Source organism: Ctenopharyngodon idella, chromosome 17 (genome assembly GCF_019924925.1).
Source record: "Ctenopharyngodon idella isolate HZGC_01 chromosome 17, HZGC01, whole genome shotgun sequence".
NCBI classification, from domain to species: domain Eukaryota; kingdom Metazoa; phylum Chordata; class Actinopteri; order Cypriniformes; family Xenocyprididae; genus Ctenopharyngodon; species Ctenopharyngodon idella.
The window spans coordinates 26,162,149-26,187,612 of NC_067236.1; the positions used below are offsets into that span (position 1 = coordinate 26,162,149).

At 37.3% G+C, this 25,464-nt stretch overlaps 1 protein-coding gene and 1 non-coding gene across 2 annotated transcripts; both read left to right on the forward strand.

Annotated features, from left to right (window-relative positions):
• Window positions 1–1,172: 1,172 nt before the first annotated feature.
• On the forward strand, window positions 1,173–10,790 carry hhipl1 (HHIP-like 1). The gene is made up of 9 exons (XM_051868276.1): window positions 1,173–1,736; window positions 3,459–4,105; window positions 5,227–5,370; window positions 5,500–5,828; window positions 5,951–6,077; window positions 6,620–6,765; window positions 6,918–6,999; window positions 7,480–7,562; window positions 9,051–10,790. Exons 1-9 carry the CDS (start codon window positions 1,446–1,448, stop codon window positions 9,608–9,610), a joined length of 2,409 nt encoding a protein of 802 aa, XP_051724236.1. The 5' UTR covers window positions 1,173–1,445; the 3' UTR covers window positions 9,611–10,790.
• Window positions 10,791–11,361: 571 nt separating this feature from the next.
• On the forward strand, window positions 11,362–11,434 carry trnat-ugu (transfer RNA threonine (anticodon UGU)). Its single transcript has one exon. It is a non-coding gene; the product is annotated as a tRNA-Thr (tRNA).
• Window positions 11,435–25,464: the final 14,030 nt, after the last annotated feature.

Below are 25,464 nucleotides of genomic sequence, written 5' to 3' on the forward strand. Positions count from 1 at the left end.
TATTATAAAAAACAAACAAGCAAGCCCAGCCCAGATGAGAAAAAGTAACACAAAAGTAATGTAACACATTACTTTTCATAAAAAGTAACTAAGTAACACAATTAGTTACTTTTTTAGGGTGTAACGCAATATTGTAATTACTTTTAAAAGTAACTTTCCCCAACACTGACAATAACCGATTACAAACAAGACTGCAGCTTCATGTTCATTCAGATAAAAAAAATTAATTAAATACAATTCATTTATATGCTGTTTTTATATCTGATTTGTGTATACACTATGCAATCCTGCCATTTGTCTACTATGCATACTTTATAGGGTCATATTGACTCAAAAAAACAGAACAAAAAATGTTACTATCCTGGATAATAATCACCTTTATGAAGTTCACGACTAGTCATAGAACAATGGGCTAATATTTGAGTACTATGTTTTAATAAGGAAAATACAAACAAATTGAGGGGAGATTAACATTTAATTTTTAAATTACTACTATTAATTTTTACACATAAGTACTTTAATACACAAAAGCCAGTTTCAACAGAACATGAGTTAAAATAAACAGTACAAAGTGAGGGTATCCAAGTGTTTGAAATATGTTGATTGCGCAAGAACAGATTCAACAAAGATTATTGTTTCGTTACCCTATAGCCAGCTCTCAGTTTAAACCTTCTGTTGAAGTTGACTTTACTTTCTTTTTTTTTCTTTTTTTTTTTGGGTTCTGTATAAAATTACAATGATAATAATAATAATAAAATGAATCCATTATTTTCTCTTAAAATTATGTTAGTGTTAATCTGCCCTAACACAAATTAAGTAGCCTATTAAAGTTTTATGTGCAGACATGCACTTTTGTTATTTTATGTTGTTTTGTGTTTCAGTTTTACTCCAGCAAGAAAACATGTAGAACATGTTTACAACATGTGGTCTCCGAGACAATAGACTCTTAGGAAGACACGTTATGAAACTGAAACTTTTGAAACATGTTATGAAATTTTCCTAAAATCAGCAAAAACCATGTGTTTACATTATACTTAAGCTATCAAAAGGGGGTTTAAACGGTTAAACTAAACTCTAAACCTGTGGTAATGAGTCTTTTTTTTTATCGTTTCTATGGGTAACTGCAGCATAACATAGGTTCACTGGTAGACATGAATTACAGTCGGAGAATTGCGGTTTGGACCTTTGTGAGTCTCACATCTGCTCAGGATGTAAGACGCGTCTTGTAACTCAAACAAGGAGATGGGTTAGTATGATAGCGGTCCAACCGATTTGCGATTCGCTCCACTGTAAATAAGACGTGCATTTGTTTGGGAATGGTTGATGATTAAATTCAGGGCAAAGTGCATGACTACACAAGTCAGTGAGGACAGACGTCGATATCATCGCCATTGCATAACTTTAACTTCCATGTATCTGAAGTTGGGCACCAGGATCTGAGCGCTATGTGGTACTTTTGCGATGTTTTCGGCCGTATATGGCAATCGCCGTTTATTTTGTTTTATTTGTTGGCGTTTTGGGTCGCACCTGCGTTCCTGCATCCACAGTGTTTGGATTTTAAACCCCCCTTTCAGCCTCAACAAGAGCTTCAGTTCTGTCAAATGTATAAATACTTCGGCTGCTGTGACTATGCCAGGGACCAAGAGCTGATGGCAAAATACTATCGGATAATGGATAACTTCGATTATTATGGATATTCGAACTGTGCCGTGTACGTTCAGGATCTGCTTTGTCAGGTAAGTTTGGTTGACGGCACAATTATGAAACGATAATTTTGTTTAGTTTGTTACTTTGTAACGTTAAATGTACTCGAACCATTGCTTGGTTGCCTCTCAACACGTACCGCAATTTGCAGCCATAAATTGTAAACGATATCGTCCAACTGTCTGCTAGCGTTGGCAATGATTTGAAACACGGTTGGTTGGTGAGGGTCCAAATGACGTCACTAGAGAAGTCTCTTTCTTGCCAATAGGCCTATTGATATTATTAACAAACTGAACCTCGTAAATAGTTTATATCCTACTGAAAATATACGTAAAAAAAAACAAAAACAACAACAACAAAAAAAACACAGACATTATACCAAAATAAACACACAGGGTCAAGAGACTTAACACTTCAACACCCACTTCAAGAGAATAGCATTTATTTGAAATAGAAATCATATATGGGTCAATGATGTGATGGGTCTTTTTTTTTTTTTTGTCCAAAGGCCTTAATAATAATAAAAAAAAACAAAGATATGACATCCAAAGTATGTAAATCAGTACAACTAGAGCTCTTTTATTGAATCCAAAAGGTTTTAATTATTTTTTGCTACATATAAAGGTATTTTAAAGATTCTGAAGTGTCAAAAGGTCATTCGGTTTAACCGTCCAAAGGCCAGTACATCCATTTCATTTGTGATTAAAATATCTTAAAATGTAATGTATATTTTTTTATTATGGCATGATTTTATAACATCATATATCAACGTAGTGCAAAATGGTATTAAAATTATGTGTAGAAGTCGTTGCTTTGTTATGAGAAAGAATGTCCAGAAAAATTTATTTAATTGATGTCATTCGGAATAACCAATAAAAAGGGACCATTTTTTTATCAAGTCATGCGGTCAATATCATGTGACAGGATGTGACATCATTCAGACACCTGCAAAGGACCACAAGGTTGTGAAGCAAAGTAAATAACTTGAAAAATTCACTTGCAAGTTTTCACTTGCTCATACGCATGTCCCGAAACATCAGGTCATTCGGTACAACCCTATAAAACATGGAAAATGTTGTAATATTTTAAAAACTTGTATTAAATATAAAATGTTTGATTGCCCTTTTGCTAGCTAGCTAGATATCAGCCTATTAGCATTGTTTGAAAATATTCTCATTCGGTATAACCAAAAGTGTCATTCAGTAAAACCAAAATTTTGGTTAAACTGAATGATTCTTTTGGTGACAAATTTTGTCCATCTTGTAAAAAATGACAAAAGAAGTGTTCATTGATTATAAAAACCACATAATCACATTGTTAACACTTAATAAAACTTAACCATTATGGTTATTCGTCAATGACCCATATAACATAATACTTTTGATCAGTCTAATGTATCCCTGGTGAAAAGTATTCTTTTAAACTCCCTGGCAATGGCTAGCAACCAGACAGAACACCCTATATAGCCCTAGCAACCATTCGGGCCAAATTAGAAACCTATTGCTAAATATAGCTGTCTATTTTAAACGTTTAGGTTCAGAAGTAAGTTACGTGTCTAGCGGTCACATAGAAACTTCAGGGATTGCTTTTTTCCCTGTGCAGTGTGGGCCACTGTAAACACTACACTGAGGTTTAAGAGTCTGTGGTTTCACAGAGTGTTGAATGTGGGAAAGCAGACATGATTATTCAAATGCATTGCTTGAAGCCGGCACGATTCAGTTACATCCCCCACTTTTCCTGTTTCCCTTCTTCAGGAATGCTCTCCATATGCTGCTCACCTTTTTGATGCCGAAGACCCCAGCACGCCTTTACGGACCATACCTGGACTCTGCCCCGACTATTGCTCTCAATTCCATTCCAAGTGCAGATCCTTTCTTACCTTGTTGTCTGATGATCCACGTCTTACAGAACTTGAGCATGACCAGCGCAGGCTTTGTCAGTACCTAGAGCTGGATGACCCAGATTACTGCTATCCTCATCTGCTGAGTAATGATCGCTTGACCAAAAATCTTGGCCGCACTGCAGCGGATCCTGAGGGCTGCTTGCAGCTGTGTTTGGAGGAGGTAGCCAATGGACTCAAAAATCCTCTTGCCATGGTTCACGCCAATGATGGCACGCACAGGTTTTTCGTTGCTGAACAAGTTGGCCTGGTCTGGGTATACCTTCCAGATCGATCAAAGCTTGAAAATCCATTTCTAAACATCACAAAGGCTGTGTTGACATCTCCATGGGAAGGTGATGAAAGAGGATTTTTGGGACTCACCTTTCACCCCAACTTTAAATACAATGGAAAGCTGTATGTATACTACTCTGTTGAGGTGGGCTTTGATGAGAGAATCCGTATCAGTGAGTTCCGTATCTCTTCTACGGATATGAATGTAGTTGACCACAGTTCAGAGAGGTGAGCAGCTGTTTTTCTTTGACCAAACTTTCTTAAAAATAAAGGTTCCAAAATGGGGTTTTCGTTTCAGTGCAATAGAAGAACCATTTTGGGTTCCTCAGAGAACCTTTCTGCGAACAGTTCTTAAAAGAACCCATTTTTTCTTATTGTGAAAAATATTTTGATAATCTGAAGTAACCTTTTCCAATTTAAAGTACCTTTTGAGCAATGGAAAGGTTCCATGGATGTTAAAGGGTTAGTTCACCCAAAAATGCCATCCTAGGTGTATATGACTTCCAAGCTTTATAATGGGAGTGAATAGTAACCAAGATTTTGAAGACCAAAAAAACACATCCATCATAAAAGTAATCCATACAGCTCCAGGGGGTTAATAAAGGCAAGAAAAATATCCATATTTATAACTTTATAAACTAGAATCACTGGCTTCCGTACGCAAGTTGATTCCAGCGGAAGAGTAAACTATGACCTGATGCATGACGTATTGACGAAGCACAGAGGATAGAGAAAAACAAAACACCGGTCACGAATTAGGAGTCAAAAATGAGAATTTTTAAAGAGAAATATCGGAGGAGCTTGAATTTGTTGCCCAGCCCTCTTCGTTTGAACCGCGAGAGGCATCTACTCTTACCTAAGCTTACGCAACGTCTACGTCATACGCCAAAACTCGACTCCCTCGTGAATGCGTGGATGGACGTTACCGGAAGCTAGTGATTATGGACTGTAACGTTATAAATGTGGATATTTTTCTTACAAAAACGCATTGTTTCAAATCAGAAGGCCTTTATTAACCCCCTGGAGCTGTATGGATTACTTTTATGATGGATGGATGTGCTTTTTTGGGCTTCGAAATCTCGGTTACTATTCACTCCCATTATAAAGCTTAAAAGAGCCAGGATAGTTTTTAATATAACTCCTATTGTGTTTGACTGAAAGATGAAAGTCATATACACCTAGGATGGCTTGAGGGTGAGTAAATTATGGGATAATTTTAATTTTTGGGTGAACTAACCCTTTAAAGGTTCTTCATGGAAATATTAATGCAAATAAAGAACCTTTATTTTTATGCTTTCAATAATTTCAACTGAGCGTTCAATACTCCACATATCTTCATGTCCCCTCAGAATCATTTTAGAGATCGATGAACCTGCTTCTAATCACAATGGTGGGCAGCTTCTTTTCGCCGATGACGGATACTTATACATCTTCACTGGGGATGGAGGAATGGCAGGAGATCCATTTGGGAAATTCGGAAATGCACAGAACAAGTAAGTTTAGATAATTAGTCTGGGACTCAACCCTGATATTATTTGTACAAGAAGCTAAATTCAGTTTGGTATAAGAAGGACAGATTGGTTATGATAATTTTCCATCTCTTATCTGGGTGTTACTGCTAGATCTGCCCTTTTGGGAAAGGTTCTTCGCATTGATGTAGATGACAACGAAAGGGGGCCACTGTATAGAATCCCACCAGACAATCCGTTCGTACATGAACCCAACGCTCGTCCCGAGGTGTATGCCTATGGGGTGAGGAACATGTGGAGATGCTCAGTAGACAGAGGGGATCCGAACACCAAGGAAGGAAAAGGACGAATTTTCTGTGGGGACGTGGGCCAGAATAAGTATGAGGAAGTAGACATTGTGGAGAAGGGCCGGAATTATGGCTGGAGAGCAAAAGAGGGTTTCTCTTGTTATGACAAAAAACTCTGTGCCAACAGCTCCTTAGGTGGGAATACAGTTACTCTCATTTTTATTGAATGGATACTCATTTTTTATTGAATGGATGGACATATGAGTGTTTTTTTCAACCTATAAAATCTTTTGTGCTATATCCTCTTTTACTTTTAGATGATGTTCTTCCAATTTACGCATATCCACACAAAATGGGGAAATCAGTCACAGGTGGATATGTTTACAGAGGCTGTGAAAATCCAAATTTAAATGGAATGTACATATTTGGAGACTTCATGAGTGGGTGAGTAATGATTAAAAAAAAGATATTAATGCTTTCATTCATAAAGATTGTATTAAAGTGACAGTGAAGACATTTAAAATGTTACAAAATATTTATATTTCAAATAAATGCAGTTTGTTTATTTTATCAAAGAATAAAAAGTTTCATGGTTTCCACAAAAATATTAAGCAGCATAATAAAAATAAATGTTTCTTGAGCAACAAGTCAGCATATGAGAATGATTTCTGAAGGATCATGTGACACTAAAGTAATGATGCTGAAAATTCAGCTTTGACATCACAGGAATAAATTACATTTTCAAACAGATTCAAATAGAAAACAGTTATTATATATTGTAATAATATTTCTTAGTATTACTGGGTTTATTGTGTTTTTGATCAAATAAATGCAACCTTGGTGAGCTAAACGTAAGGGGCTTTTTTTAAAGGCATTAAAATCTTTTGAATAGTAGTGTATATGTTGTTGTTGTACTTGAAGTCATAAGTAATTTCACTTTCAAAATGACAAACATTGTTTTAAATGTGAACTTTATGAATTTACAGACGCCTGATGAGTTTAAAAGAAAACAGAAACACACACAGTTGGGAATACAATGAGATCTGCATGGGTGTGGGTCTGACTTGTTCATTTCCAGGGCTCATCAACAATTACTATCCATACATCATTTCGTTTGCAGAGGATGAAGCAGGTATGTACAAGAAAGGCCATATGTTCCTTTACATACTTTATATGCTGCATAAATTAGTCGCTAAAGCCACCTAGTGGACGAAAAACCATTTCGAGTTTTATATTAATTTGATCAGTATTTCGTGTGACAAAATTTGTGTTCTCTGTGACCAGGTGAACTCTATTTTATGTCCACCGAAATACCAAGTGCAACATCTCCTACAGGCATTGTGTACAAGGTTGTTGACCCCTCAAGGTATTCTTTTTTATCACAATCTCAGGTGTGCAAAGAACAGCATGTGTTGCCTCTTAACAGACTTTACTCTCAAAAGATGAAAATGCTCTGTTGGCAGCAATACATGCTGTAATCTCTCTCTCTCTCTCTCTCTCTCTCTCTCTCTCTCTCTCTCTCTCTCTCTCTCTCTCTCACTCTCTCTCTCTCTCTCTCTCTTTACATCTCAAATTATGCACAAATTTTAACAGAATAACATAATTAAGTGCTTTTATAACATTTAAAGCTTCACATTTCGGTTTATAAATCCTCCAGAAATTGTCCCGTTTGCTTCTATATGTCTCACCATAACCTAAATTTTTGCTTCTGTTAAGGAAAACAAGAGACAAGATTAAATTAATTCTGTGGTAATCAAAATTAGGCCACAAATGCTGTTGATCTCAACTGGTATTGAAACAAGAATATTCATTAAAACATTCAAATGCTCTCCCTGCTTTATTACAGACGTGCACCTCCAGGAAAATGTCATTATGAGCCACTTTCAGTTCGTGTTAAGAGCAATTTTATACCATTCAAGCCAAAGGAAAGTAAGTTTGCTTACTTTTTAAGAGATCTACCAAATCTGTACATCCAAAATTGTGTTTTTTTGCCATCAGATTATGCTTTTTTTATCCAAATATGCAACAGAGTACCACAATAGAGTAGGCTACCCAGAAATTAGCATCACCCTGGTTCCCTCAAAATTGCAGAAAATAAGCTCAGTGACCAACAGAAGTTTATGATTCTTACGTTTTGTTCATCATGACAATCTTCACTAAATGCAATTGCAAGAAGTAAAAGTCTCTATATGAACTACACCCAACTTCAACATCACCACCACTAAGCGTCCGACAACTCTTTCTATCTTGATTTAATATCTACAATTTGGAAAGTTTGAGTTAGAATAGTTTTCAAGATCATGATTATTAACAGAATGAGGCTGTGGAAGCAGAATAGTGAGTAGAAGAGTTTTCCTGTTCTCAAGATACATAAAATCTTTTTCAAAAAAATCAAGAGTGGGGTACTACTACTGATGTGTTTTATGTTGAGTAGAGTAAAACATATCTTGAGCTTGTGTTAACCATAGACCTTATTTCAGACATTTAAAGGTGGGGTAAGTCATATTTCAACACTGTTTGGAAGATAGTCGGACCGACACTAACAACAAACGCGTAGCCAGTCAGCATTAGGGGGCATATAACGGTCGAGGAGACAGAACGAGCAAGAGGGAGATTTAAAGAAAAACTGCAGAAAGAGAGATGAGACAATACAAAAGAGCTCAAAAGAATATCACTGGAATGAAGGTTTATGACTGGGCAAGCGCTTTAGGACCCACGTTAATATTAGAAAAGGTTTTCAGTGCTGGAGAGAGCTAAGCGGAAAACCTGAAAACAGACGCGGAGGCTGCTTTGATTCCGCTTCACATGTGAGTAACACTGGGTTTGAGTGTCATTGATTGTCTGGGGCTGCTGTGCTGTTGGCGACTAACAACGAACTCTTGTTTGTATTTACTCTTGTGTTCTGTACGTTAATTTTTTGTGCTTCCTTGTCGTTTGTTCATCATCTGCGCTTTTTTTTTTGTGAAGCATTTTGTTGCACATCAGCTGTGATAAACAGACATCCACTCTTGCATTGCATGTATAACAGTGGCCAGCTAGTGAGAGTTGTGCAGGTAAACCACTGCGCACTGACGACAGCTAGAGAATGCTGTGTTTAGCGTCATTGTTAGTGCACTCGCCTTGCCTGCCAGCAGCGTTTGGGCTGGGGTACAAGACTAACTTGGAGCAGGGTGGTTAGGATTGGAGATTGAGTTTTGGAGGCGGAGCAATGAAGAGAGGGGTGGGTTTGTTTGGGTTGATTTCAAATATCAACAATGTCCAACAGCATTTTTGAAAAATAGCTTACCCCACCTTTAACCAAAAACCCGTTAAAAAAACCTAGTGACTTCAGGACAATAGAACCGGAGTGATTCTATTTAGGACTCTATAACAACATGATTGAGTAACTGATTTTTGTATAAATCCTCCTTTTCACAGAATTGATAGGAGTCCATGTTCCAACAAAGCCACCCAGACTCTCAAATGCAGAGGGAGATCCTGAAGATGGCTCAAAAGACTGGTTTCAAGAGCTGTTGGACATCTTCAATGAGCTAGATGGGCAGACCACCACCACACCAATCACCCCAACTACACCCAAGCCCATCAGGACGTCCAGACAGCGGAAAGGTAGACGCAGGAAGGGCAAGCACAAGAACGGAGCGGTGAGATTAGTCGGGGATGAAGAGGGTCGGAGGGATCGGGGAAGGGTGGAAGTATATGCAAATGGAGAATGGGGGACCGTTTGTGATGATCTCTGGAACACCAAGAATGCCGTAGTGGTCTGCCGGCAGCTCGGGTTCCGCCATGCACTTAAGGCTGCCAAGCACGCCGAGTTTGGGGAAGGGACGAACCTGAAGATTATTTTGGATGATGTGCAGTGTGAGGGGACCGAGGAAACTCTCTTGGATTGTCAGCATGCTGGGATTGGCACACACAACTGCGCTCACTACGAAGATGCAGGAGTGATATGTGGAAATTCAGATTCAGGCCTAGTATAATCTGAAACGTTTCAGAAACAACGTTTTTGTTATTAGTTGTAGCACATACCTCATCTTTTCCAACTGCAATAGAAAAGACATATGGACTTTTTTTCTCAGTCGCTTTGGTACATTTCTCGAATCATTCTTAACATTGCACAAACAGTAAGGGCATTTCTTGAAACAATTCGTGCAAAGAGCACCACACAATGGATGTCCTGCAAAAGCCTGTAACTTGCTCAAATCCTACAGAAAAGAAAAAGACAAGTATACAGTATTACAGTACAGTGCACATTGTTGGATTACATACCTATTCTGTCCACAAAACATTTGAATATTTTCCCAACCTTTGGCCTCCACCTTTCGACTTGCCTCGGCCATTGTGAGGCCGTGATTGAGAACATGTTTCACATAGTGGCCTTTATTTAATCAGAAACTTGCCTATGTCCTCGGCCTCTTCTACATTTTCTACCTACCTGACCTTTTTTTTTTTCTTTCTTGTTCTTTCATTGTCAGAAATTGTAACACTGTGTTGTGCTTTGTCTATATATGCTAGCCAAATGAAGCTTTATAAGATGCACCTCTGAGGTATTTTACAGAACTGGTTGATCATTGGTTGATCAAATTTACATTTTCTTCATTAGTGAAATTCAAGATTTACCTGCGCAATTCATCAATTCAGGACACATTTGCCTAAAAGTCTAAAAGAAATTTATAGAAAATATGCTTAGCAGATTATGACAACTAGTTCAACCATTTTGTGTTTACTGACTTACGCAATAAACTAATGTCTAGATGTCTTGGGGTGGTAAAACTATTGAACAGAGAACCAGTAGGCCTAATATATTATGATCAATATGACAAGCAATTGATAATGTTGGAAACAGCAGAAATCAATTGCATGAATGTACCAAAGCATTGACAATTTGTTCAAAAAAAAAAAAAGAGAAATTGCGTTTTGAGAATTTCAGTTGTGATTGAGAAATGTACCAAAGCGGCTGAGAAAAACTGTAAAACGTAATATTTGAGTTTAGTTTAAATCATAACGAAACATTAATGTTCAGGATTTTTATGCTCAAATTATGTGGATGTTTTACTTTTAATCAATTAAGTTTTGTTGTCCCATAAATTACATCATTACAAAACTTTTGTAACCGTTCATTTAGCATCATTCATTCACATAAATAAATTTGAAATGAGACTATTTTTGTGATTATTTTGAACCAACACAAATCATGAGAAACAAAATCATGTAACACTTACAACTTAAATGACATTTGTATGTTGCTTTGTATATTTTGAAGTACCTTGGTGTACAAATAGGCTACCATAATATATGAATATGGCACTCATTTGTATGCTAATGAGACGATCACTTTACAACTTTACACTCCAGCTATATTGCTATCGTGAATATACACGCGGTAACAACTGGCAATCTATACGATTTGTTTCTTCTTTGAGAGATGCATACAGCTGATTATGTTTAATATTTTCTCTAAACAATAACTTTCGGTAATATAGTTGTTAGCTAGTGAATTTTCTTTTTTTGATCATTTTAGCCAATAGGTCATTTTACACAGTTGCTAGAATTCGTTTGCTAAACATTTGTAGCTAAACACAAGACTAAAATATGTAGATGTATAATTAAAACAAGGAAAATATCTTCGAAGAATATTACGTTTTATCGGAGTGATAAACTATATTGGCTCACTATGGTTTTCGTAGTAATAACCTTTATTAGCCATTAGCTAACTAGCTTATAGCAACTTGGCTCCATAGCTCAGTGGTTAGAGCACTGGTCTTGTAAACCAGGGGTCGCGAGTTCGATCCTCGCTGGGGCCTTCATCCTTTTTTCTAACCTTTACAATCACGAGAAGTTTTATTTTGAAGTGAAACTGAATATTATAAGAATAACACAATTAATCAAAGCAGAATGTTAGCAAAGTGTGAAAGTATGTTTTAAGGCAGGTGTGAGTAAAAGTTAATATTTTAACTTTTTATATATATTTTCTAATAGCCTAACATAGGAACATAAAATAATTTATTGATGTACTGCAAAAACCTTTTTATTTTCATGAGTTATATTTAAGGATTTTTTTTTTTAGCTTGCTTGATAAGTTTTTAAATTAAGGTTTTGTCTTTAGAAAAAAAGAAAACAGGTTTTGAATGTAGTTGGTATTCATGTTAAAGTCCACATTCAAAACTAAATAAGTTGTGTTATCCAAATGTGGGTAGATGACATTGTTCTCATTGCAATAATGATGTCTTTGTGTGTTGAAATCCAGCTCTGCTTTGAACAAGGTCATTGATATGCTGAGCATTCAATCACGTAGGTAGTGCCAGCCATCTCTGCCAGCTTCCCTTCCAAATTTGGCATCAGTCTGAAAAGTAATTTAGCTCTCTGCCTCCAGAAACAAATCATTTACAAAGCAGGTCTCCCTGTTAAGTAGAGCAGGTTTAGTTCCCCTGTAGCTCTCATGTGATCAGATTTAAAAATAAATAAATAAAATTAATTAGACTACATATATTAGCTGTCAAAGGAGTTTTAGTTCACACTTTAAAATAAAAATTAAGCTTTTGTAATAGCACAAAACAAATAAGGCATAAAAACATATATATAATTACATATATTATGTATTATTAAGTGTCTAAAGTTCCATATCCCAGCATCCACCCTATAATTATGGTTATTGTAATATCCCTCATGTAATAATGCACAAAAGGTGTGCTGTATGATGTGCTGTTTTACCAACAGCCATATGATGCTTTTTATTAAAATCATTGGAGTGCTGGACCTACTGTTTATTTCAAATGAATTAAATGTGGGGTTACAGTGACACCTACTGGCATTGTAAGTGAATTGCTTTGGGAAAATAAATTTGTGTAGTAAACATGTCATGCCAATAGATGGCAGTGTTGCACTGACATAATTATTCAGTGGAACATTGAAAACATGCCCTGCTGTTGTGAATTTAATCAACTAGTATTTATCTAATATGCTCTGCGAGATTTTAATACTAAAACCATTTAAACATATTTTTGTGTTTTTAAATTAGTTCAAATAATTGAATTAAAATAATAATTAATTTTAAAAATTAAAATATTTCCTTGTTAGTAACTGTATGTACTGCTATTTTCTTTCTTTTTTCTTTTTTTTTTAAATAGATGAATGATCTGTCCCTTAAACGGATAGGGCACCTATCATATGTTACAGGAATCTGCCATTAATGGTCATGGAATAAAATATTAATAATAGTCTGCCACCCATATGGTGTTTCTGCTCATCCCACCCCTTGTCAAGAACATTAAAAGTGTGCATTTTGAAAAAATCCTGTCATTACGTTTAAAAATGGTATTTATTTTCCTTAATCACAGTGGTTCAAATGGCATCTGAAGGGGAAAATTTCATGACTGAAAACCGAGCCACCTTCTGTGTGGAATAGCTACATTTTCCAGATGAGGACACATTATTACATGATGCAAAATCAGCAAATGTTGAAAGGTTTGACTACTGCCTCCCCTATAAAGGATGGACCATGTGACTGCAGGATGTAGGTGGTTTTAAGCCATTTCAAATCAGAACAACCATGTCACCCCAACATGAACCCATTTTATATCTCACATTAGTCTTCCTGGTAATTATGGTCAATTATTGGGACACTAGTGAGTGCTCTCTTCTAGCAAGCTTTAAGTGGAGCGCTGAACCTGAACAAATCCCATTTCCTCTCACGTTTACCTCTCCTCTTATCATCTCCGCAGTTCTGGAGAGGCGCTGGAGCATTTCTCCCTCTTATATGTCAGTGCTCATCACAGTAAAAACGTCATCACATGTGTAAAATAACCAGGCCACATCAACTAAACGAGTATCGTCCTTCTCAGAATAAATATGAATTTGCAAACTAACACAAACATACATTATATAATAAGAAGAAATGTTTGAGCTCCAAATCAGCATATTCAAATTACTTCTGAAGGATCATGTGACACTGAAGACAGGAGAAATGATACTGAAAATTCAGCTTTGCCATCACAGGAAAAAAAATACATTTTAAAATACATTAAAAAGAAAATAGTTATTTTAGATTGTAATAATACTTCACAATATTAGGTTTTTAGTGTGTTTTTGATCAAATGCAGCCTTGGTAAGCATAAGAGACATTTAAAAAAATCTGATCCCGACCCCAAAACCAACCCCAAACTTTTGAATGGTAATATATATCATCAATATATCATTATAAAACTTTTTTAAAAAAGAATTTGGACACTTAGTAGTGGATCATGTCAAACTTAAATGTGATGAACGACACTTGTGGTCTGTCCAAATACTTTTTGGCACCACTGTTTGTTCTGAAATGAGTTTATCTAATATTTGCAGTCTTTAAATTAGATTCAGTGGTTTACCAAACAATGAAACAGATCCAATCTAACATTTTTCCATTTAGAAGTGTGTGTATGGCTGCAGGTCTTGTGTATTAATAGGTCTGGGGTGACTGACACGAACGGGTCAGTGAGTGGGTCTAGGGGTCTGTGCCTGGCTCCAGACCGGCAGGCGATCCTACATACAGCTGTTTACTCACAGCTTGAGGCCTTCCTGAGGACCTGCCCCCTCTAGAGACCTTGAGCACAGCGCGGCTACTGCCCCAACACACAATCTGGGGCTCGGCCCCAACCCCTCCCCCAAGTTAACAGCAGGTTAACATTGCATAGCTGGAAAAGATACAGGCTGGCCATAAAACTTATAAAGTTTGATAAATGCATCTGCCATAACCCATGATGGGCTTAAAATGTTATATTCAAATTTTCACCTTAAAGGGGTAGTTCCCTTTAACTTTTTCCAATTTTAAGTACCTTTTGAGCAATGGAAAGGTTCCATGGATGTTAAAGGTTTAGTTCACCCAAAAATGAAAATTATCCCATGATTTACTCATCCTCAAGCCATATAGGTGTATATGACTATCTTCTTTCAGATGAACACAATCGGAGTTATATTAAATAATGTCCTGGCTCTTCCAAGCTTTATAATGGTAGTGAAGCAGGCGTGAGATTTTGAAGCCCAAAAAAGTGCATCCATTCATCATAAAAGTAATCCATACAGCTCCAGGGGGTTAATAAAGGCCTTCTGAAGTGAAGCAATGCGTTTTTGTAGGAAAAATATCCGTATTTAAATCTTTATAATAACTAGATTCCAGTGAATGGCCGTATGCACCGAGTTACGGAGAAACAGTAACCTTTGACCTGATACATGATGTATTGACAAACGCGGAAGTGCATAGAGCAAAACAAAACACGAATTAATTAAAAGTTTAAAACAAACATTTTTAAAGAGAAATGTCGGAGGATTTCCATATAAGTGAAGAGGAACTTGAGTTTACTTAGGCGTCTAAGTTTACGATATTCCTACGTCTATGTCATTCGCCGTGTCACAGGCAGAGACTGTAAAAAAATATGGACGTAGTGTCCGTGACATCACCCGTAGGTTTCTGAAGAGCATTTTTGAAACTTAAAGCCGGCTGTTGCCATCTTGGCAGCGCGTCACTGTGCGTCACTCCCGGATAACAGAAAATGGGCAAAGAGGCGGGACGTGGGTGGAGCTGAGGTGATGTGACGGCAGCAGACAAACAGCTAGTGGTGACAGCAGTGGCAATCCACCTGTCACTCAAGTGGCCACGCCCTTAATTATGCAGAACTTTAATGTTTAATAGAATTTAAACGGATGAGTTATAAAAAAATTCACCCCCCTCACAGTTGTCATGAAGGGTAAAATTAGCTATATAGACCAAAACCACAAGTTGTACCAGGCTGTAAACATGTTTTATTCTGCTGTAAAGTTGGTCATTTTAACATGTGGCTCAATGAGATTCTGCTCTCTTTTGGAGCCTGTCCCTAGCGGCCAGTCGATGAATTGCAGTTTAAGTCACTTCCGTATTGGCTTCAAGAGAAATGGGGGGAGGTTGCCGTTTGGTCACAGGTCACTCTTTCTCCATAACTCAATGTGTACGGCCGTTTACCGGAAGCTAGATATTATAGTTTATAAAGTTTTAAATGTAGATATTTTTCTTACACAAACACATCGCTTCACTTCAGAAGGCCTTTATTAACCCCCTGGAGCCATATGGATTACTTTTATGATGACTTTTATAATTTTCATTTTCACTTTAAAGGGATAGTTTGCCCAGAAATTAAAATTCTGTCATCCTTTACTCACCCCTATGTTTTTCCAAACCTGTATGACTTTCTATCTTCTGTTGAACACAAAAGAAGATAGAAAGAATGTTGGTAACCAGACAGTTGACGGCACACATTGACTTCCATAGTAGGAGAAAAAAATACTATGGAAGTCAATGGGTGACGTCAACTGTCTGGTTACCAACATTCTTCGTTCAAAATATCTTCTTCTGTGTTAAGCAAAAGAAAGAAACTTATACAGGTTTGGAACAACTTAACGGTGAGTAAAGGATTTTTGGGTGAGGAAAGGAAAACACTATTACTATTGCTCAATAATAAATCCTAGCAACCACCCAGAACAGCCTATCATTGTAGAGGTAAGTTTGGCATGAGTAAGCAAAATCCACCCAAAATCTAGTTTGCACTGCTTTCTGGTTGACTGAAAAAGCCCTCTTCCCAGTTCTCAAGAGCTACACACATTTTTTGAATGGTCAGATTCATGTCTGAAGCACCATGGATCAAGGGTTGCCCTTTGGAGGCTGTAAAAGCTTGCTAAACACAGAAAAGCATCCATGAAAAAATAAACAGTCATAAGGACCTCAGAGCTCAGCAGATGTGGCGCCGCACGTAAAGAGCCAGCAGCAAACATTTGGTTAACTCTCCTATTGAACAATGAAAGATCTGGCTTTACAGCCATCCGTAGCAGTCGTACCATTCTATTGTCTTCATGGCCAGGTGAGTTATCTTCTGCTATTGTGCTCTGTGAATGGGAATAGCTGAAATACCTTCCCCAAGTGAGTGATAACATCTCCTGAGTATAGGTTTTATGAAGAACCAAATGTGCACAATAGACTGACCCCAAGAGGTTAAGTTTCAGCCGCTCTGATGGTGAATTCTCTCTTTAATACCACAGGCTAAGAGCTGAAAACAACACTTTCTTACAAAAGTCTGGGTGGCCAGCAGTTACCCCTTACAAAAAAGCTGTTTATTCAAGCGTGCTTTTAATATACTTCTTTTTAACAAAAAATAAGAAAATGTACTTTCTCAGAAATATACTTTATGTAAGCTTACTATAAAGGGTTAGTTCACCCAAAAATGAAAATAATGTAATTTATTACTCACCCTCATGTCGTTCTACACCCGTAAGACCTTCGTGCATCTTCGGAACACAAATTAAGATATTTTTTATTAAATCCGATGGCTCAGCGAGGCCTGCATAGACAGCAATGGTACTTCCTCTCTCAAGATCCATAAAGGTACTAAAAACATATTTAAATCAGTTCACGTGAGTTTAGTGGTTCTGTCTTAATATTATAAAGTGACGAGAATATTTTTTTGTGCGCCAAAAAAAACGACTTTTTAACAATATCTAGTGATGGCCGATTTCAAAACACTGCTTCAGAGCGTTATGAATCTTTTGAGTCGAATCAGTGATTTGGATTGCATATCAAACCGCCAAACTGCTGAAATCACGTGACTTTGGCGCTCCGATCCACTGATTTGATTCGTAAAGCTCAGAAGCTTCAAGAAGCAGTATTATGAAATCGGCCATCACTAGATATTGTTAAAAAGTCGTTATTTTGGTTTTTTTTGGCGCACAAAAAATATTCTCATCACTTTGTAATATTAAGGTAGAACCAATGTACTCACATGAACTGATTTAAATATGTTTTTAGTACCTTTATGGATCTTAAGGGAGAGGAAGTACCGTTGCTGTCTATGCAGGCCTCGCTGAGCCATCGGATTTAATCAAAAATATCTTAATTTGTGTTCTGAAGATGAACGAAGGTCTTAGGGGTGTAGAACAACATGAGGATGAGTAATTAATGACATTATTGGGTGAACTAACCCTTTAATAATGATTTATAAAGAAAACAGATATGTTCCTAATTCTGAGTATGTGCATTTTTGTGTAGTCCGCTGGTAGTGTACATATGAATTTACTTCAATTCTACTTAAAGTACAGTTATAACTATATTTGAAGTTTGAAAATAATAGCTAAATAGGAACATACTAGTATACTTAAAATAAATTAAATGAATAAAATGAACATGAAGTGTACTTATTTTTTGTATGGGACTGCGGGTTTAGAATAGAAAGGTGTGCAATTTAAGGTTGTTTTAGAAAAGAGAAATATTGGTCTTTTTCATTAGTTGGCGAGTGGTGAAATGGGTTGAGGAGAGACTGATCTTTTAAATCAGCTGCTCTTAGAAAATTAGATATAAAATAGAAAAAAAAAAACCATTATTATTGTTATTATAAAAAAAAAAAATGTTTTAAGATCTGGCAAAGAACACATTTTTAGGTAAATGTTTTACAGTTCCAAACACATATGCATTTTGTATATGTAGCTCTTAAAAAATAAGATACAAAAAAGAAAAACATGATTATTATTATTATTGTTGTTGTAATTATTAATAAATATATAAATACATTTCATTTGTGGCAGTTAATTAGTTTTGCAGTTCCAAACGTACAAACGTGTATGTGGCAAGCAGAGCGAGGCCGAGAGCTGTGGGAATGGAGCGAGGTCGGTGGCACGAGTGTCAAGTCTCAAGTCTCACGGAGGAGCTCCGGAAGGATAAAAGGAGGATTGAACGATTTTGAGGATCTTGTGTCTTTCGCAGCGTCTCACGCATGACATGGGGCTCAAGTTCAAGTCAGTTCAACTTTTTATTAAAACCGCATCTCGTTTATTCCCTATTCCACTGCCCGCGTTTTGCGTTTTTGAAAGCAAAAATGCATTCTGTGTGAACAACCTTGACCTGAGTCAAAACAAGCAGGCAGTCCAAGCAAACAAACAAACACAAAACAAGGCAGCGTACACAGGCAAAGAGTAATCCAGGACACAGGATGGAATAAACCAAAAAACAGGAAAACAAGATACAAAGAACCAGAGAAATTCTCAGAATTGCAGAGATACACATACAATACTTTGCAGGGAATGACTGAGAGAACCAAGCTTATATAGACAGGGTGAACAAGGCTGATGAGCTTAACAAGGTATTGAGGTAACAAGCTAACAAAAGGGCATGGTCCAATGAGTGTCCATGGTAACAAACAAGGGGAACAGCAGCAGGGAAACATGAGGTGAACAAACAACAGAGGAAACACAGGGAACACAGGCAGGGATCGTGACAATTTCTCACAGGTTTCTGCTCGTTCTAAATCATACACAGATAAAGTAGCACAGAAAAGATTACATTTATATGAATGTATTATAGAGAGTGATTGCGTGTGTGAATTAATTCTACCTGGCAGCGTCTCTCTTCTGATAGTGAAGCTGTGTGATTTAGTTACTAAAAAATATATGCTAGAACTTTTCAGTTTCTAAGCTATTTTATTGATAAATCATAGAACAGTGTTGACAGTAATGATTCTGTATGCGCGCAATCTATCTGCACGTAGAACGGCGACTAACTTACCTGTACATTAAGCTGTTAAACGTGCATTCACCTGATCAATATTGAGCATCCAGATGGTATAATCAAACATATCTTGTGGAGCGCTCTTGGAGAATGCATTTATTTGTCATTAACTGTTGGATACGTAGCATAAATGTGGACTTCAAAGATTTCTTATCTTGTTGCGCCCTCTGTAGGCCATGACCAGCGACCAGTCGATATCATTAAAGCGTCATGGCGGAGCATTAAAGTAGACTAGTCGGTGCAACCCCTAGAGCACAGTCTCGTGGGTGCCCCCCGGCCTGCGAAGGGGTATATACAAGCAGGGTGGGGCTGAGAGCTGTGGGAACGGAGCGAGTCCGGTGGCGCAAGTGCTAGTCACACCGTGTGACACACTGGTCTCGAGTCCCATGGAGGAGCTCCAGAAGGATAAAAGGAGGAGTGACGACAGCGCAAGACGAAAGAGGACCAGGCCTGGACTTTGTTGTTTTATTATGACTATATGCAGCGGTCGTCCGTGAAGGGCGGCCGCTTTTCTTTCGGTTTGTTGTTTGTTTATTTGATCATTAAAAGTAACGTTTAACGTTCGTCGGTTCCCGCCTCCTTTTTTCCTGAGCCTTTACCATTGTTACAATGTATAATATAATTTGATCATGACAAATAAAACACATATTAAATTGCTGAAAAAAACAAGCAAACATTTATTTTACAATGTCAGTAGATTTTGGAACTGATACAAGGCCAAAACATTCTAAATTAATTGGTCAATATACCAAGAAGTACATCTACATTCATACTTGAGTTCTTGAGGTAACCTATATTTTGAAATGTCTGTTTTTTATTTGACAGAATTATGTTAAATAAAGAATAGAAAACGACAGAGGCAGGGCAAAAGCTAGTGTAAAGGAACAGTTGCCGATAATCAAGGCTGACATCATTGGTCTGTCTGTTATTCGTTTCATTTGTGCCTGTGGAAGAATGAACCTGAGCGTAACACATGAGCTGAAATCCCCAACTGATAAAACCTAAATCAAACTCAGCTGTGCACAGACCAGCAGGGTCATAGCTAAAACACTTGCCATATCAAACACATCCACAGACGGAATAAATCATAATAACTGTCAGGGTTTTTTTAGATATTGTGTTGCTATGCTAAAAATGTCTTAAGGCCCGTTCACACCAAGAACGATGTCTATAAAGATAACTATTAGCATCAGCACCAATGTGCATTAATGCCCTGTTTATTATAATTGTGCACTGCAGTTTTGTCCTCTGCTGCTTTAAATGCACAAGCTCTTTAAGGAAGGATGGATTCTGATCGGTTGTCAGTGTTTTTTTCACTTCAAAAAATGTTCTAAAAGCGATTCCAACGAGATTGTTTCTCTTGTTATAGTTATCGTCCTTGATATGAACAGGCCTTTAGTTTAGTTAGTAAATATATATATATATATATATATATAAAATCATGTGGTGGTGCAAAATAATGAAATAAGATAAAATAAAACATTTTGCCCATGAGCAAAGATGGCATTTTAAAGCACGTTAAATCACACGATAAATGGGAATGTTAGCAATATAACTTTCTAAAGGTTTTACAGACATCTTTGATTTAATTCAGCAATCTGGAAGCATGTATGCTTTTCATACGCATTTATTAGCCATATAACCCTGTTTTTGTGGGCATTTTTATACATACAGTACAAGCACAAATATACATGTACACTGCTCTTTTGTACGGGACAGAGACCCGGTTGGGAGTATAGATCGCTCATGGGCATTTGTGGCTCCCCTGCAGGAAGCACTGAGGAAATCTGGGATTCTTGTTGGTCTGGAAGAGTAAACATGGCATTAACCACCAGGCCAGAGGCAGCGGACCTGTGTCTGTGCTGTCCGTACACATACAGTAGCTCCTCTTTCATGAGCTGGCTAAGGTAACACAAACTCTGACTTAAAACTATTGGCTTTGGCAAAAAATAAGAAGGGATATGTCTCCTAGGCAGGTGGGAGGCCAAATTAAGGAAGACCCAATTGTGAAAGATCACTTAGGAGTTTAAAATGATTAATTATCATTATGTAATATAATTCTAAAGTGCATTAAAACACATAGAGCCTATCTAAGCATTATCTAAACATTAGAACACTAAACATTACAAGTTTCCAGCTCGCATTGGATGTTCATCATGACATACTAAGACATACAATGAATCTTGATGCAATTAACCCCAATACTCTCCCTTTACTCACTTTCCCTCGATGGTCTACACATCTGCTGGTGATTCCTCATATTTTCCAAGGACTTAAATGTGGTCTACATATGTTTGGCTGTGTTTCCTTGTCCATTTAGCCCCAGTTCCCTCTGAATTAGTAATGTGCTTTATGCCACCATGCAGATGTCCACCAGCAGGCAGTTCTCTCAAATCATATTTGGATCAACCCTTTTCAAAGCTAATTGGTGATGAATTAGCAATGATGCATCATTGCTCATGCTCTCTTCACATAAGATGTTAAATGTGGCTTGGGTTCCTGTCTTTCTAATGCTTTGTGTCATAAATTTGGTGGTCTGATGTTTCATTACAAAAGCAGACATTCAGTGTCATGCAGCGACATTCGGTGGAAGGAACAGAGCAAAGCTTTCAGGCACATGTCATTCATTTTATGTGTAGTTGCCGACTCAGAGCAGCCATGGAACCTTCCCAGCATGCTGGGGAATAAATTATATCAGTTCTGGGAAGTGGCTATAATGCAAACAAACAGCAACAGGCTAATGGCTGGAATTTCACACCCAGCAAACCAGTGTAGTGTATAAATCTATGCGGGTTGATTAATAGTGGCTGGTAATTTTCTGCCTAACAGATGTGTATTTTACCTCATTTTGTGTGAGTTATTTGTAAGAATATTAATGAATCAGATGATAGATATAGACTTCTATCCTGATTTCTTCAAGGGGAGGGTCTATGGGTGGGTAAATGTAAATGACCACCTACTCTCCGTCTATGGGCGGAGAGTAGGCGGTCTTTTGTGGCTGTACGAACACATTCGACCACATGAGCGTTTATATTAAGAAAGCAATCTGGTTGAATGCGTTTTCAACTACCTCTGGAAGTGGTCAAAAGTGGACAAGCTCAAAATTTACACCTGTATTTAACGTCATCCACTTGTGATCCGATCGACCAAAATGCATCAATACCAGGTGTAAACAGGGCCAAAGTAGGGAGAGCTTTGGTGATAACTAAGTGAATGTTTAATTGCTATAATACTAATTTCTCATTAGAAATGGCATTAAAAATGGAAAACGTTTGTCAAAAACTTACATTTACACACAAACTGACCACCAACCGGAACCACCATATACCATCTTTATTTTTTTATCTTAACTGTCACAGAATGGAATGTACAGTATTATGGGATACATTTACAGTATGCTGCCTTCAAAAATCAATCAGATGAAGTGATCTCAGGAGACAGGAAGTGAAGCTAACATTGCATTCGGATGTGTCTTTATGCCTTCTTCGGAGGAAAGCATCCTCTGAAGGCAGCATTTTTACGCAGCATTTCAGATGCAGCCCCTGTCTTCACTTGAGTCTTTGAATCATTCACTCAACTGATTCTGTAAAGATACTTGACAGACAGGAATACAGTTGAACCCAGGTGTGGGAGTTTTATTAGTTCAGAAGCACTGGAGAAACCGATATGTAGCAATATGTGAGTTTCACAGGTAAGTAAACACTTCCCTTGTACAGTCTTTTAGTCTCTGGTAACAACACGGTAAAGAACAGATCATAATTAGAATCCTTAGGTAGGCATAAAAGGTAACATAAACATTCACTGAGACATCACTTTAGGCAGAATAGCATCCAAAACTGAGGCTGAGGTAAATAACTTGTGTTAAACAGAGAACTCAGGAATCACATAGTCTTTTATCTTTCCATCCAGGACATAGAGATCACAGGTAAGTAAACCTTTCACAGGGAATCACAGAGAATGACTGTCCAGAGGAACACGGGGAACATTAAATGGGTTAACACAGGTAAGAAACAGTCTTAGATAAATCACTTATCTTTATATCTTTCAGGCAAGAACAAGAAACACAGGTAAGTCCTTTGAGGAGCAAAAGGTGAGTATAAGTTTCATACTTCAAGACTAGATGAAGACTGTGAAGGAGCAGTATACGCACGTCCAAGAGCTCAGGTAATGAGCAACAGGTGTGTCTCATTAGCACTCTGAGTTTGAGAGCGGGTGAATGATGGTGAGAACAGAGCAGAGTTCAGAGTGCATTCATTCACAAACCGATTCATTCAGGAACAATACGTGTGTTGCTTTGTTTGGAATATTTGTTGGCTGGAGAAAATTTGACAAAGGCAAAATGTAAGTTAATCAATAATATATTACATCTAAAGTGGTGCTTACTCATGCAAAATTCATGTTTCGTTTCCAGTGGCATAGTGCAAATCCGCAGGGCCCCCCCAGCAAACCACAAGTCCGAGGCCCCCCTTGGTAGAGACTGCATTCCATTAATTCAGTCATTACTATACTTGATCATTAATTTACTTGTTTATTTACTCATTTATTTAAAGGGTTAGTTCACACAAAAATTAAAATAATGTCATTTATTACTCACCCTCATGCTGTTCCACACCTGTAAGACCTTTGTTAATCTTCGGAACGCAAATTAAGATATTTTTGTTGAAATCCGATGGCTCAGTGAGGCCTGCATAGCCAGCAATGACACTTCCTCTCTCAAGATCCATTTATGTACTAAAAACATATTTAAATCAGTTCATGTGAGTACAGTGGTTCAATATTAATATTATAAAGCGACGAGAATATTTGTGGTGTGCCAAAAAAACATAATAACGACTTATATAGTGATGGCCGATTTCAAAACACTGCGTCATGAAGCTTCGAAGCGTTATGAATCTTTTGTGTGGAATCAGCAGTACAGAGAGCCAAAGTCACGTGATTTCAGCAGTCTGGCGGTTTGACACACGTTCCGAATCATGATTCGACACAAAAGATTCATAACGCTCCGAAGCTTCATTAATTCATTAATATTGAACCACTGAACTCACATGAACTTATTTAAATATGTTTTTAATACATTAATGGATCTTGAGAGAGGAAATGTCATTGCTGGTTATCCAGGCCTCACTGAGCCATCGGATTTCAACAAAAATATCTTAATTTGTGTTCCGAAGATGAACGAAGGTCTTACGGGTGTGGAACGGCATGAGGGTGATTTTCATTTTTGGGTGAACTAACCCTTTAATAATTTACTTAATTTTATTATCACAGGAAATGACCCATGAAATGTGAATCACTTGTCCATCACTTTGCGAGCAGTTGGTGATAAAGAAAAAAATGTCACGTCACATATTTCCATTTTAAACGATGAAAGCAAGCCACTGGATGTCATACAAGCAATGTGCAAACTTTGTGCAAAAGTGATGATGGTGAAGAAGTCTCAAACCCGTTAATTAATGTGCATTCACGCCGTGTCATAATTACCATAATGATTCTGAACTGTAAAAAGCCTTCATGTGCTTGTAGAACTTGTAATTACAATGTGTAAACTCGTGGAAACCAATTTGTCCCAGGAACTTTCTTCCCCCAGACCTGTTGCTGTCTGCAGTGTAAAGTACCGTGAAGATAAAATCCGGTGACGTATTGTAGGATTGTGCACGACTTCCCAGTTCCCACTGGATTTTGTCCACCGCATATAAGCTTAATAAAGTCTGAACCTCATTGTCGTCCATCAGTCATATTTTTTAAACTCCATTGTTGATTGGAACAGCAAACAACTCTTACTGCACGCTCCGCAACAGACTTTTAAAAATGCTGTCTGAAAAAAATGCTGCGTGGAGTCAACCAATCAAAATGCTGTGTGAACTCAACCAACCAACCTGCACCCAAGTCCCACCCCCGAAAGTTCCTGAACTTTGAAAAGTAGCAGAACCTTTCTGAGGGGGAAATTTTGACCCAGAACTTCAGACCCTTGTCACACCACCCCAAAGTCCCTAGTTCACTGTAAAAAGTAATACGCTATATCTACTCCATAAAATTTTGGCAACAGATTACAAGCAATATTATTAATTAAATTCAACAAATAGAATTGAGTTAGAATTAATCAAATTAATTCCTTAAATGTCAACCATTTATAACGAGTAAAATTTAAGTAAAATTTAAACAAAAATATCTGAATAATAGACAGACATCAAAGATGATTTAAGAACTCTTTATTTTTTATTGCCAACATTGAAGACACCTAATGATAACAAGCAGAATCACTGAAGAAAAGAGAAACAC